Consider the following 14761-nt stretch of genomic DNA (forward strand, 5'->3'; position numbering starts at 1 on the left):
TGTGCGTGAATGAGAAAAGTAGAGGGGGAAGAGTGAGGCTACAGGGAGAAGAGATAGCGAGGGTGGACGACTTCAAATACTTACAATACAGAGCAATGGAGAGTGTGGTAAGGAAGTAAAGAAACGGGTCCAAGCAGGTTGGAACAGCTGGCGGAAGGTGTCTGGTGTTTATGTGACAGAAGAGTCTCTGCTAGGACGAAGGGCAAAGTTTACAAAACAGTGGTGAGGGATGAAGTGATCCATCCATGATGTACGGATTAGAGACGGTGGCACTGAAGAAACAACAGGAAGCAGAACTGGAGGTAGCAGAAATGAAGATGTTGAGGTTCTCGCTCGGAGTGAGCAGGTTGGATAGGATTAGAAATGAGCTCATTAGAGGTACACCCAAAGTTGGATGTTTTGGAGACAAGATTCGAGAGAGCAGACTTCGATGGTTTGGACATGTTCAGAGGCGAGAGAGTGAGTATATCGGTGGAAGGGTGCTGAGGATGGAGCTGCCAGGCAAAAGAGCGAGAGGAAGACCAAAAAGAAGGTTTATGGATGTGGTGAGGGAAGACATGAGGGCAGTTGGGGTTAGACAGGAAGATGCAGAAGATAGGCTAAGAAATAAATATAAAGCTGACACGCTGTGGTGACCCCTAACGGGACAAGCCGAAAGGAAAAGAACAAGAAGTAGCGTGTAACACGAGCTAACTAGCTAAATAATGTATAGTCACAAAAGTCGAACAAATGTTCCAAATGGACAAATGTTATTTCCAGCCAATGTTCGATGTAGACGAATGTTCCAGATAAGTCCAAAAAACGAAAGGCAGAAGACAGTCCAGCGTCCGTGTACTTGTGTACTTGTAGAAAAGCAGCAGCGGTAGTAAGTGGTAGTAAGAAGCTCCGGTCGACAGCTATCCTCCCGAACATTCCAGACATCCGCGTCCGACGACGTAATGGAGTCCTTCTCTCAGAACGTAACAAAAGATCCGCGTCATAATAACTTAAGTACGTAAGTAATAAAATACATCAAGGAAACTAAAGAGAAGAATAAAGAATGACTAACCAAAATAACAATATAGATACACATAACACATAGCTCTCGATTAATTTTGACAACATCCATGATATTTGCTTCGCCCGGCATGGGTCCTACTGAGTATGCTTACATACACAATACTTATAAAAGGGTAAGGAAATCGAACAATTATGGGCCAGTCATTTAGAATATTTCATCGGGTCATACAAAATCACAAAGTTAAAACACACAAACGATTATTTTCATTATTTGTAAAGCAGGTCCAGGATTTCCTTATTGCCTCATGTAAGTTTTTTTGTTTTAACTAGCATAAAAAGACTTGTTAAATGATTTGTGTTCGCCTACAACAGCGACAACTGTTCTGTTCTTCATATTTCAGCCTGTATTATTCACATCATTAATGTCAGCATAGCATGTGTTACAGGTCTATACTAACTTTAGCAATGGTAGTACCGGTGCAACATATTTTTTTTCCAGTTTTTGAGGAGATACAGGCATGACCATAGATCATGCATGTACACATTTCTGAGGTCCCGGTTTAAAATCCAGCTTTCTGGTGTGTTTTCCATGTTCTCGTGAAAGTACACCTGCATTAGGTTTCTCTGGGTAAGTGGGCTTCCTGCACATTTGACAAACATGCATGGGAGGTTGATTGAAAACTCAGAATTCTCAGTAGATACAACTACTGTAGCCACAACAAAATACACTACAGTCAAGTGTGACGGGCTTGTAAATGTGAACAACAACAACTTGCTTGTTTATAACTGCCCTGCTATAGTTCTGGTGGCCAGTTCAGGGGCTACCATGCCTCTTGCCAAGAGATAACTGTGATAGGCACCTGCCACCCTAATGAGGATAAGTAGTTTAACCTCACAAGGGTTGCGGGGAGTGCTGGAGCCTATCCCAGCTGTCAACGGGCAGGAGGCATGGTACACCCTGAACTGGTTGCCAGCCAATCGCAGGGCACGTCGAGACAAACAGCAGCACTCACAATCACACCTAGGAGCGAGTGTCCAGTTAATGTTGCATGTTTTTGGGGATGTGGGAGGAAACCGGAGTGCCCAGAGAAAACCCACGCGGGCCCGGCAGAACATGCAAACTGCACACAGGCAGGACTGGGATCGAACCCGGGCCGTCAGCACTGTGAGGCCAACACTTTACCAGCTGAACCACCATGCCGCCTATATACAAATATATTTATTAATGATCAATCCATGAGGTTGGACATACAAATTATTAATAGTGACCGATGTATTTTACAGTTCCTCTGGTTAGTTGACGCGGCTCTGCTGGAGAGTCCTTGGTGCAGGTGTCTTGCAAGAACATCGATAGAAAATAGATAGAAAACAGATATGGTTCAGTGCTGGCGCTCTTTTTTTTTTCTTCTGGGCAAGAATATTCTTCTAAACAGACATTCCATCTTTGATTATGTTTGAGAACCGAAGCCGCAAATCTTTGTGTGGGTGCGCCAGAACGCCAGGGGGTTGAAAGTCAAGCCAAGTGTCCTGTACAGTACAGAATGTGTTCAGCTTGCCCAAGTTAAATAATCGTTTGATGGTAGCAGTGTGGCTCTTCTGTGTTGCAGAGGAAGAAGTGGACAAAAGTGTTGAGAAAGAGGAGGAGGATGGTCTAAATGAACTTCAGCAAACTGCACTGCGCTCAGTTGCTCTAGTCTGGTAGCAGGGTTTGGGGGCCTCCATGAGAGCAGCACACCACCGTGCTTGTCTGCCCCAAGTACCTGGACCACCGGCACAGTATAACAAGGTCACAATATGTTGTGGTGGTGCACAGAAACACCACAGGGTTCGCCGGTACTTAGTGGGGTTGAAAATGGTCTACAGTCCCTTTGGACACAATATGAGGTTTCCCTCAGCAAATCAGGATACAGAACACAATGTGCATTCATATGCTGTAAAAAAAAAAAAAGCCTGCTAAACTGCACAAAAATTGCAACCAAAAAATCTGTTTAATAGTAAGGCCGCATAAAGTGAACCACATTGTAGCAAGGCAACACTGTATACACACAAACACACACACACAACACACACACACACACACACACACACACACACACACATACTATTTGAAGGGATATGTTCGATGTGGCTTGAGATGGATGGGGTGAGGCAAGGGTTATTGTCCTGATCCCTACTTGTCCCACTTTTCTGACAATGAAGCACATTATTGGTACAAATACACGGAGTGGAGGTCACAATAAAGGGTTTATTCTTCTGCTGCTGACAGATACATCAGATCTTTGGGTGATGTATGAAGGGAAACGTGCATCTAGCGAGCCAGGGAAAGAATAGTCCTAAAATGGACAGGGTTGCTAATGACCAATGTACAGCGCCAATTCCAATGAAAAACAGAAAAGAAGGATTTGCAAAATCATGTTCAGCCTACAGTTGAAGGCAGAAGTTTACATACACTGTTCAAAAAAACATTCAATTTTTGTCACCAAAGTGATTATTTTGTTAAACGTCACAATAATGGGAGGGAAATTTTCTAAAAGAATTTCATATTTTCTTCAAGGTCAAAAGTTTACATACAGAAAAAGTACTGTCTTTAAAGAACATGGGGAAGCCCAGATGATGAGGTCAAGTCTTTGGAAACTCCAGATAGGTTATTTGACATCTGAGTTAATTGATTTAAGACTTAGATTAATTTGATTTCCATTGTTTTTTATGGGAAACGTGGCTTTGGTTCATGAACAAGTCTCAAAAATTAAGTTTGTGAACTGTGTAAGCCATGCTTCCATCCAACAGGTTTGTCAACATATTTCCCAAAATAATTTTAAAAAGTGAACGATTACCAAAATGAATAAGGTCTGCCATTTGTCGTTAATAGAATGACACTCTCTTAGATCTGGCAGTGCAAGATTATAATCCAAAAGCTAAATCATGAATATCTGTAATGTTCCCCCAAGTGATATATATAATTTATTGCATGACTACACCAAAAAAAAAAGATGGGTAAAAAAAACATCCATACATTTTTGCATAACTTATCCTAACAAGGGTTCCAGGCATGCTGAAGCCTATCTTAGCCATCTTCAGGCAGGAGGCGGTGTACATCTTGAACTGGTTCCTGGCCAATCGCAGAGCACATTTAAACAAATAATCAATGTAAAAATAAGTAAATAAATAGATACATTAGTTACAACAGTTTAACTGTTTTTAATAAAGGCATTAACTTGGGAATGTATGGGTCCCATGAACCCTGTATGGCAATATGAAAATTTATTAATTGTGGCATGGACATGGGAGTTATGTGAGAGACATGACTTTTCAGGAAATCTTGTAGCTGTAAATTATATGACTATATAAAAATACTGTTTATATAAATTCTAGGCCTATGCATTTACTGAAAATGATATGTTAGTGCTTTCTATTTGTTCACAGACACCCCAAAATAGGTTTCACATTCTATTGCAGGCATGAGGATTTCGGCAAGTATGGCAACCGATCTTTCGGTTCCGTTGATTTTTGTCCTGGGAAACGGTGGGAAACGATTTTTTGGTTCCCATTGATAATGCTCATGGGAACCGGTTTTTACATGTAGTTCAGAATAAAGCCTTAGCAGGCATGAGCATTTTGTCTTTTACGCTTAGCAACCAACATGTTTGACTAGCGTTTGAGTGACCCAGATATGAATAACTCGACCTTGCGCATGCGTACCGCAGAAGTGGAAACTGGTGCTGTTTGTAAACAACACTGACAAAGCTAGGCGTTTTAATCATTAAAAATAAAGGGGTTCATGTAGGTTCGTTTTATACAGATTGTTGTATTTCGTTGAGAACTTGTTTTACATTCCACACATGGGCGAATTTTATTAAAAGAAAGCCCTGAGATCTGGGAAACGGACTTTCGGTTCCGTGTTTTTTCAGGGTGGGTAATGACACGGTAACGGAACGATCGTTTCCGTGAAATGCTCATGCCTGCTATTGTCCAATATTTATGTTTCCAAATGGTAAGTCAAAGCATCACTCATGGACTGTTTTTCTTTTCTTTTTCTTGTTTGTTTCTTGAAAGTGCCAAGATGCATTTACAGTATTGTTATGTTCCAAAGACGCAACATACACAACTTTGAAGTGATTAAAATGTTCCCATGCATATGTTATATTGTGTCTTGCCAGGCAATTGCAACATGGTTTGACCCATTTTGGCTAACTGATCACACACAGACGATGACACTGAGCATACTTTCTTACAATTACTGTATATGTCATATGCATGGGCCCTCTCTAAGAAATGTGGGTCATGCTAAATAAGTGGAAAGACAGATGGGAAAGTTGGGCTGAAGCATTACACTGACTTCCTTTGCTTCCCTTCCCTGATTTCCCTTTTGGGGATCATCAGATTGATCTTTGCTGATCTTTATCAATGACATTTGACAGAATTATGTCATACGGGAAGGACCTCGAGTTAATATTTCACCCTCTATAACTAGGAAGAAACTCTCTAGAGAGCAGCAACCATTGTAATGCTGGACTGCTTTTCAGGGCAACACAAAATTTCTGCAAAGCAAGCAGAGAAGTGAAATAAAATAACAGAATATGAACACAATTTATTTTTAATGCCAAACAAGATGTACTGTAATGTACTACAACTGGAACAAACAGGGATGGCACATTTGTCAGATAGCAAAGAATAAGATGTTAGACACATTTGTGACTACGCTATGAAACAGTACAAAGGAATCTCAGATGATTGAATATTTGTCCACCAAACAATTGCGAACAGAAAATGTAAATGAGAAAATAAAGTCAGGAAAGTGGACAGGATGGCAAATATTTGAAAGCCATCTCCATGAACACGAGCCAAAATTGCACACCAATGCAAGGCAAATTTACTGTTAGTTAAAAATAGCACCATTGCCTTTCAGGACATTTTAGGGACTCTTGGATGCATGAAATTTATGTTGTCTGCTGCTCTTGGGCAGCATGGTGGTGCAACTGGTTAGAGTGCTGGCCTCACAGTTCTGAGGACCAGGTTGCATGTTTTCCCCCATGCGTGTGTGGGTTTTCTCCAGGCAGTCCGGTTTCCTCCCACATCCCAAAAATGTGTTATTTGGAGACGGCAAAGTTCCCCTAGGTGTGATTGCGAGTGTGACTGTTGGCTGTCTCCATGTGCCCTATGATTAGCAGGCACCCAGTTCAGGGTGCACCCTGACTCCTGCCCGATGATATCTGGGATAGGCTCCAGCACTTAAACGACCCTTGTGAGGATTAGCGGCTCATAAAATAGATGGATGATGCTCTTCATGTTTTGTCACGTTAGTCCTATGTAGTATGGTTTATGTGACATCAGATCCCCCAAGTTTTATTTGTATGCACACTGGGTAAACAAAAAGCTGAAATGAAAAACACAGACTTCTCCGGTTTAAGTTTGTGTCGCTTCCTTTAAAACTCCATAATAGCCCAAATGTATTGACACTCTATAATCTATTCAAGTTATCCTTTTCAAAATGTAATGGGCCCATAATGTAATAAGCGGCCAATAACACAATAGAAATCCTGAACCTATAACAACATTTGACAATTAATGCAATCGCTTATCATGTAATTTGGCTGATTATTACTGGCCCCATTTAAAAACACTTAGTTAGTGCAAAATAGTAGTGTAGAAGTGCTAGAACTGAACACCATGTCTAGTGGTTAGGCAATTGAAAATGCTTGATTCCTCCATTTGATTGTGCTGAACTTTTGCTCATTTTTTGTTAAAATAGCTTGTGTACAAGTATTGTAACATATTTACAGTGCTGTGTAAAAGTATGATTTTAAGGTTGTTGGGGTTTTTTTGTGACCCCGTGTTGAAAGTGAAATACTGGAAGGAACTGGACAACATAGTCCTGAGCATCCCAGACAGAGAGATTTGTGATTGGTTCAGATTTCAATGGACATGTTGGTGAAGGAAACGGGCGATGAAGAAGTGATGGGTAAGTACGGCATTTAGCAAAGGATCGTTGAGGGGCAGATGGTGGTGAACTTCGCAAAAAGGATGGAATTGGCAGTGGTGAACACTTATTTCCAGAAGAGACAGGAACATATAGTGAAGAGTGGAGGTAGAAGCACGCAGGTCGATTATATTCTATGCAGACAATGTAATCTGAAGGACGTTACCGACTGTAAGGTAGTGGTGGGGGAGATTGTGGCTCGACAGCATAGGATGGTGGTGTGTAGGATGACTCTGGTAGGGGGTAGGAAAATTAAAAAGTACATACATTTAGATGCATTGTAGGGCAAAGGTAGAAGTGGCGAAGGCTGAACAAGAGGCATATGACGACATGTACACCAGGTTGGATACGGAAGAAGGAGAAAAGGATCTCTCCAGGTTGGCCAGACAGAGGGATAGAGATGGGAAGGATGTGCAGCAAGTAAAGGTGATTAAGGATAACGATGGAAATATGTTGACCGGTGCCAGTAATGTGCTAAGTAAATGGAAATAGTACTTTGAGAGGTTAATGAATGAAGAAAATGGGAGAGAAGATAGAGGAAAAGAGGCAAGCATGAATGACCGGGAAGTGGCAATGATTAGTATGGGGGAAGTTAGAAAGGCACTGAATAGAATGAAAAATGGTTATGGTCCTGATGAGATACTAGTGGAGGTATGGAAGCAATTTGGTGAGGTGGCTGTGGAGTTTTTGAGTTTCATTCAATATAATACTAGCGGGAGAGAAGATGCCAGAAGAATGGAGGCAAAGTGTGCTACTCCCAATTTTTAAGAACAAAGGCAATGTTCAGAACTGTGGAAACTCCAGAGGAATAAAGATGATGAGCCACACAATGAAGTCATGGGAAAGAATAGTGGAGCCTAGACTCAGGACAGAAGTAAGTATCTGTGAGCAAAAGTATGGTTTCATGCCTAGAAAGAGTACCACATATGCATTATTTGCCTTGAAGATGCTTGTGGTAAAGTACAGAGAAGTAGACCTAGAGAAAGCCTATGACAGAGTACCAAGAGAGGAACCATGGTACTGCATGCACAAGTCTGGTGTGCCGGAGAAATATGTTAGAATAGTACAGGACATGTATGATGGCAGCAGAACAGCGGTATGATGTGCTGTAGGTGTGTCAGAAGAGTTTAAGGTGGAAGTGGGACTGCATCATGGTTCCGCGCTGAGCCTCTTCCGGTTTGCAGTCGTAATGGATAGGCTAACAAGACAAGGTTAGACTGGAATCCCCTTGGACCATGATTTTCGCAAAAGATATTGGGATCTGCAGTGAAAGCAGGGAGCAGGCAGAGGAACAAATACAAACATAGAGGTATGCACTGGAAAGGAGAAGAATGAAGATTAGCTGAAGTAAAACAGCCTGTATGTGCGTGAATGAGAGGGGCGGAGGAGGAAGAGTGAAGCTCCAGGGAAAAGAGATAGCGATGGTGGACGACTTCAAATACTTAGGGTCAACAATACAGAGCAATGGTGAGTGTAGTAAGGAAGTGAAGAAACGGGTCCAAGCGCCAAGCGGGATGGAACAGTTGGCGGAAGGTTTCTGGTGTAGCCACTAGGATGAAGGGCAAAGTTTATAAAGTAGTGGTGAGCCCGGCCATGATCTACGGATTAGAGACAGTGGCTCTGAAGAAACAAGAAGCAGAACTGAAGGTAGCAGAAATGAAGGTGCTGAGGTTTTCACGCGGCGTGAACAGGCTGGACAGGATTAGAAATGAGCTCATTAGAGGCACAGCCAAAGTTGGATGTTTGAGAGACAAGGTTAGAGAGAGCAGACTTCAATGGTTTGGACATGTTCAGATGTGAGAGTATATTGGCAGAAGGGTAATAAGGATGGAGCTGCCAGGCAAAAGAGCGAGAGGAAGACCAAAGAAAAGGTTGATGGATGTTGTGAGGGAGGACATGAGGACAGCGGGTGTTAGAGAGGAAGATGAATGAGATTGGCTTAGATGGAAAAAGATGACACCCTGTGGCGACCCCAAACAAGACAAGCCGAAAGAAAAAAAAAAAAAGAAGACAAGGGTTTCAAATCATCAAACCAATTTTAACTAACTTTTTCACTCAGAGACAAAACAAGGAAATACAAAATGCAGTTTTAAAATGACAATTCAAATTATTAAGGCACAAAAAATCCCAAACTTTCAGACCATCTGTGAAACAACCCCCCCCCCCCCCATGTAAAATCAGATTGTCACTGACACTAACCACACATTTGGTAAAGGTGAGTCTGGAAAATGTTACAAAGCCAATTCCAAGGCTTTGAGGCTCCAGCGGACCACTGTCAGAGCCATTATCCACAAATGGAGAAAATTGGGAACAGTGGCAAACCTTCCCAAGAGTGGATGGCCAACTAAAGTTGCTTTAAGGGTCCAACAGAAACTCATCCAGGAGGTCACAAAAGAACCTCGAACAACATCTCAAGATCTGCAGGCCTTGCTGATCTCAGTTAAAGTCAGTGTTTGTGACTCTACACTGACCAAAAATGGCATCCATGGGAGAGTTCCAAGGCGACAACCCCTGCTATCAGCAAAGAATATTGTCATTATTGCTTTCATCTCACATTTGCCAAAACACATCTTGATGATCTTCAAGACTTTTGGAGAAAAATTCGGTGGACTGACGTGTAAAAAAATTGAAGTTTTGGAAGGTTTACAGCCTGTTACATGTGGTGTAAAAATGGCACAGAATTTGAGAAAGAGATTACGCAAATAGTGAAGAATGGCTGTAGAAGTGTGATGGCCTGGGGCTTCTTTGTTCCCGCAGTACCAGGACAACTTGCTGTGATTGATGGAACAATGAATTCTGCTGTGTACCAGAAAATCCTGAAGGAAGCATTGGCACCATCCTGCATCTGTGACTGTCACCATCGATCTTTGAGAAATGGGACCACACTTTCGACTGTTTCACTCTCTCAGCCATGATTGTCAATCATTCAGAGCACCGATTGTCCAGTCAGCGGTGAGGTGTTAAATGTGGGATTTGCTCGCAAGTGAGGTGCTTGTTGCTTCTATGATGCAATTAAAAAATCTCGAGCTCTTGTTAAATTATGGGCAAAAGTGCATGCCTGGCTGGCAGAAACACTACATCTCCATCTCCAGGCATGACCAGTCAAATCAAGAATAACCAAACTTTTACCATAGGGAGTGAGACGGAATGAATGCAGACATGCTGATTGCAGAGTAGGTGGGTTAGCAACTGAGCTACCCCACTACCAGCCTCCCCGGACCGTTATATTTAGTTACATAACCATTATGTGATTAAAAACAACTTAATCATAGCAGAGACTCTTCTGTCACATAACACACCAGACACCTTCCACCAGCTGTTCCAACCTGCTTGGACCCATTTGTTCACTTCCTTACCACACTCACCATTGCTCTGGATTGTTGACCCTAAATATTTGAAGTCCTCCACCCTCGCTATCTCTTCTCCCTGTAACCTCACTCTTCCCCCTCCACCTTTCTCATTCATGCACATATATTCTGTTTTACTTTTGCTAATCTTCATTCCTCTCCTTTCCAGTGCATGCCTCCATCTTTCTAATTGTTCCTCTGCATGCTCCCTGCTTTCACTGCATACCACAATATCATCTGCGAACATCATGGTCCAAGGGGATTCCAGTCTAACCTCATCTGTCAGCCTATCCATTACCACTGCAAACAGGAAGGGGCTCAAGAGCTGATCCCTGATGCAGTCCCACCTCCACCTTAAATTCTTCTCTCACACCTAAGGCACACCTCCCCATTGTTCTGATGCCATCATACATGTCCTGTACTATTTTAACATACTTCTCTGCCACACCAGACTTACACATGCAGTACCACAGTTCCTCTCTTGGTACTCTGTCATAGGCTTTCTCTAGATCCACAAAGACACAATGTAGCTGCTTCCGACCTTCTCTGTACTTTTCCACGAGCATCCTCAAGGCAAATAATGCATCTGTGGTAGTCTTTCTAGGCAAGAAATACTCCCAAAGTGGCATTCATAGAAAAATTGAAGGCCGCAGTAACAAACATTCATATTAAGGTTGGGGCCACAAAATATGATCTCACGCGCTGCAAGGTTGAGACCCTTGGTCTAGAGCATGAAGGAGATATCAGATGACAGGCCAGTACTACAGAGTACAAAAGAAGATGTGGAGGGAGCAGTAGGAGGGCAACAATCTAGCAGCAGGACTGTTACTTGCTCCTTTGTACAAGGAGGAACAGGAGCAGCACTGCCAGAGCCCTACAAAATGACCTGTGCATGCTAACAGGTGAATGATGCAGCAAAACCATTTGATGGTGAACATTATTTTGCTCCTCGTATTGAAAATACAGAACTTGCTTTTTTCTTGCACTGTATTGTCTGTGTTTTCATCTTTGATGAGGGTGTACCAAGCCAGAATTTTAACATCACAGACTGTCCCATTCTGCACTATTAGATTGATTGAATTAAAAACTTATATGGCATAACTTTTGCTACATCAGCTTTCTGGTACACTCAGGTACTTTGCTGTGTGATTGTGAGTTTGTTGAACTGACAGCAGAAATGCATTCTTGTTGATGGCTTGGAGAATATTGTCGATGAGGATTTGAACTTGCTCTGGGTTTGAATTGATTACCAGTGTCAGCTTGTTCCTTTTCCCTCTGTCTTTGGAGCTCTCCCCCAACAAAGTACTGTATTGAGCTCCATTCCAATATGCCATAATCCGCTAGGCTGTAATGTATTATACAATAATGCTTCTTCAATAACATGAACATACAGCTGGAATTTGAAAAGTACAGTAATTATACTGATGATATCAGCCAGCCACAGCCACAAAGCCAAGTCAATGCACAAACTAATTCAAAGATTCTTCTACATTCCTACAACCAGATGTTTTTCTATATTTCACTCACTGAGAAAAGGCAAATTGGGATAACCTCTCTCCAAGAAAAGTCTCACCAGTGAAAAACGCACTCTCAGCATCATTCATAAATTGTTACTTTTTTTGTATGGCAGCTTATGAAATGTACAATACATTTAATCGACTCAGAAGTAATCAGCTATTTAAAGACTTCACTTCTAACCCACAGTTTAAGGTTCATCTTTGCGCCGGTTCAAAACCATGACAACAAACTGAAGTGGACTCACACTGGTGAAGCAATGACACTATGTTAAAAGCCTGAAATTGAAATTAACAATATCCTCATTTCAGGTCATCCAGTGTGGATTTTAATCACATGACTGCAAAAAGCATTCAGTGTAGCTGTTTCCGCTTATTCAGAGCATTGTCTTTTGTATGTCCAATTTTTTTCAGTCCCAGCTTGGTAGAAATGGTGCATTCTTAGTGGGAAAATAAAACAGTTGTTTGGAAATATTTTGCATTTCAGTCAAAGGACCAAGCCCAGGGCAAACGTGTATCTACAGCAAGGCAGATTTTAGTCTAACTCTGCTGCAATCACTATCAGACAAAACACGTCTGAGAACTCACCAAAGATCGTTTAATACACTACACTTGTATTGGAAAAGAAATAATAGAAGCACTCACACTTTCAAACTTGAAAAAAAAAATTGCACAAGCTAAGTGTATATACACAACATGCATGCACAAACCACCACATATAAAATACATATATCATTAGGAAATCTTGGTTTGGATAAGCTTTGATACAGTTTGAAATTGTGACTACTTAAAACCAATGATGAATGTTGAATTATTAATAACTTTAGAGTGGAGAACGATACATGTACGAGGAACAAAAATGTCTTGTGGTCCAATCGACCCTATCTTTTAATCATGCATATAAACTAACTTCATGGCTTGGCTTGGAAGCTAAGCAGGTTTGGCCCCGGTTAGTACTTGGATGGGAGACCGCCTGAGTATACCAGGTGCTGTAAGCTTCTCTACCTAGCTTAATGCAGAGGGGTTGCGTCAGGAAGGGCATCCGGCGTAAAACTATGTCAAACAAATATGCGTGCCTCTAAGAAGACGCGGTGTGGCGACCCCTGACAGGACAAGCCAAAAGGAACAGAAGAAACTAACTTCATGACTGACTGTGTCAAGGTTTTTGGTCATTTAATACCAATATGATTTGCAAAAGTGTGGTAACTTTTATAAAAAGTATTGTGAAAGGTCAAAATGTTCAGCGCAGAACTGCCAAAATGACTGTTAGTTGGTTGATAGTACACAAACAAAACTTTAACTACTACTGTCAACAATTTAAACATGTTAACACTAGACAAAAAAATAAGACAATCACAGTATATGTAACTACATTAAAACAGCACTCACCACTTTCACTCTTCTCAATTACATCCACCGTCTCACCAGCCTTGAGGCTGATCTCAGAGTTCTCCTGTCTCTCGTAGTTGGCCACAGCGACATACTGCTCCAGTACCATGGGCTCCAAGCTGTCAATCCCTGGGTGGAAGAAACACACCATCAACCACCTGCCTGCTTCGACATGCCGCAAACACCTGCTACTTCCAACAGCACTCCTGTTTCTGTGCACCCCTAATGCTGCCATCAGCCGACCTCTGCACTGTGTCACCACCTTTCCACCTTGGACGAGCACAGCATGAGCTGTCGAATGGACTGCATAGTTCCAAACTCTTAGCCATGTGGCTGTTACAACCCCAGCCCAACTGCTGAGGTGAATCAGAAAAGATCAAAACTATAACACAAACACAGCGAGGTCATTTGCAGAAGTTGCATCTTGCACCTAAAGTGAACTAAATCCAACTCAAGACTAAAATATGACAAAAAAAATAGAAAGGGAAGCCGCAAAAACAGTCTGAGGGGAATGCTGAGAAGTGAATGGAAAATGTGGCTGAGGGGAAAGGCCTCCCCTCTTCTGCTGTCAAAAGCCAGTCCCAGACTGGGGGGAACACACCAATCACAGTTGTCTACGATGCTGGCCTTAAACAAAAACACATGAGAGGACTGTCGGAGAAGGACAGGGAAAGAGGGTGGGTCTGAGTATATGTGAAACAAAAGAAGTGCTTCAGTTTTAGAATTTTCTTTCCTTCTCTCTGATGTTCAACCTTTTCACTTCGAGTGTACATATGATGCTTGTAAACCATTACAGCATGGAAATGAGAATCCAAATTTCAGAAGATCAAACGGCAACATCAAAATCATTTACTGTAGCTCTGGTCTTTTGTTTTTTTTGTGACAATATTAGTGGGTCTGTTGTAGTGATCAAAGTTTTGTTAGAAAGAAGCCATGCTTGTTTTCAGCGTGTCCAAAATATCACAATATTTCACAAATTAAAACCATGCAACTCATGCAGTGATATTTTGCATATTTTTCATCCAAGTCAGTTAGATACAGAGTCACTGATCAGTTCAGCGGAATTTTAATAGTTTTTGTATTCAGGGCAGTACACGTCGGTGTATATGGCTTCCTGGCAAGTACCACAGTTTATCCAAAATGCTTCTTTGTCATGAAAGACTAGAAGGGTACTTCTTATTTTCCTTTAATATGATCTTTATTAACCTGTATATGCCATTCGAATGGCTGGCAACAACTCTCTCTCTCTCTCTCTCTCTCTCTCTCTCTCTCTCTCTCTCTTTCTAAGGTTAAAGAATACCAATGAGGGCTTTGGGCCATCAAAATCATTCCTTATAGACTGTTTTCGACCACGTGACTACATCCGAGGCACCTGGCCGTGTTAGATAGGTTCACTCTCCTGATGGGCTGTTCACTGTAATGACTTTGCATATAGACCGGAGTTACACAAATGTTCATATGACTGTAAAAAGTGACGCATGATGGCTAAAAAAACTTTGGAAAGTTATCGGTGCTCATTAGATATTGTTTCAAGA

General features: G+C 41.8%; 1 protein-coding gene across 13 annotated transcripts in view; it reads right to left on the reverse strand.

The window, feature by feature from the left end:
• Window positions 1-14761, reverse strand: part of sh3pxd2aa (SH3 and PX domains 2Aa) — a 169641-nt gene that overhangs the window by 37657 nt on the left and 117223 nt on the right. For 12 of the 13 annotated variants that reach the window (XM_061829127.1, XM_061829123.1, XM_061829122.1 and 9 more), the window contains one exon: window positions 13227-13355. In XM_061829127.1, the coding sequence (XP_061685111.1) occupies window positions 13227-13355 (129 nt within the window). Of the gene's footprint in view, window positions 1-4012; window positions 4109-13226; window positions 13356-14761 lie in introns of those variants that run through there. The other variant, XM_061829135.1, reaches the window with a different exon arrangement.

Source organism: Syngnathoides biaculeatus, chromosome 9, assembly GCF_019802595.1.
Source record: "Syngnathoides biaculeatus isolate LvHL_M chromosome 9, ASM1980259v1, whole genome shotgun sequence".
Taxonomy (NCBI): Eukaryota; Metazoa; Chordata; class Actinopteri; order Syngnathiformes; family Syngnathidae; genus Syngnathoides; species Syngnathoides biaculeatus.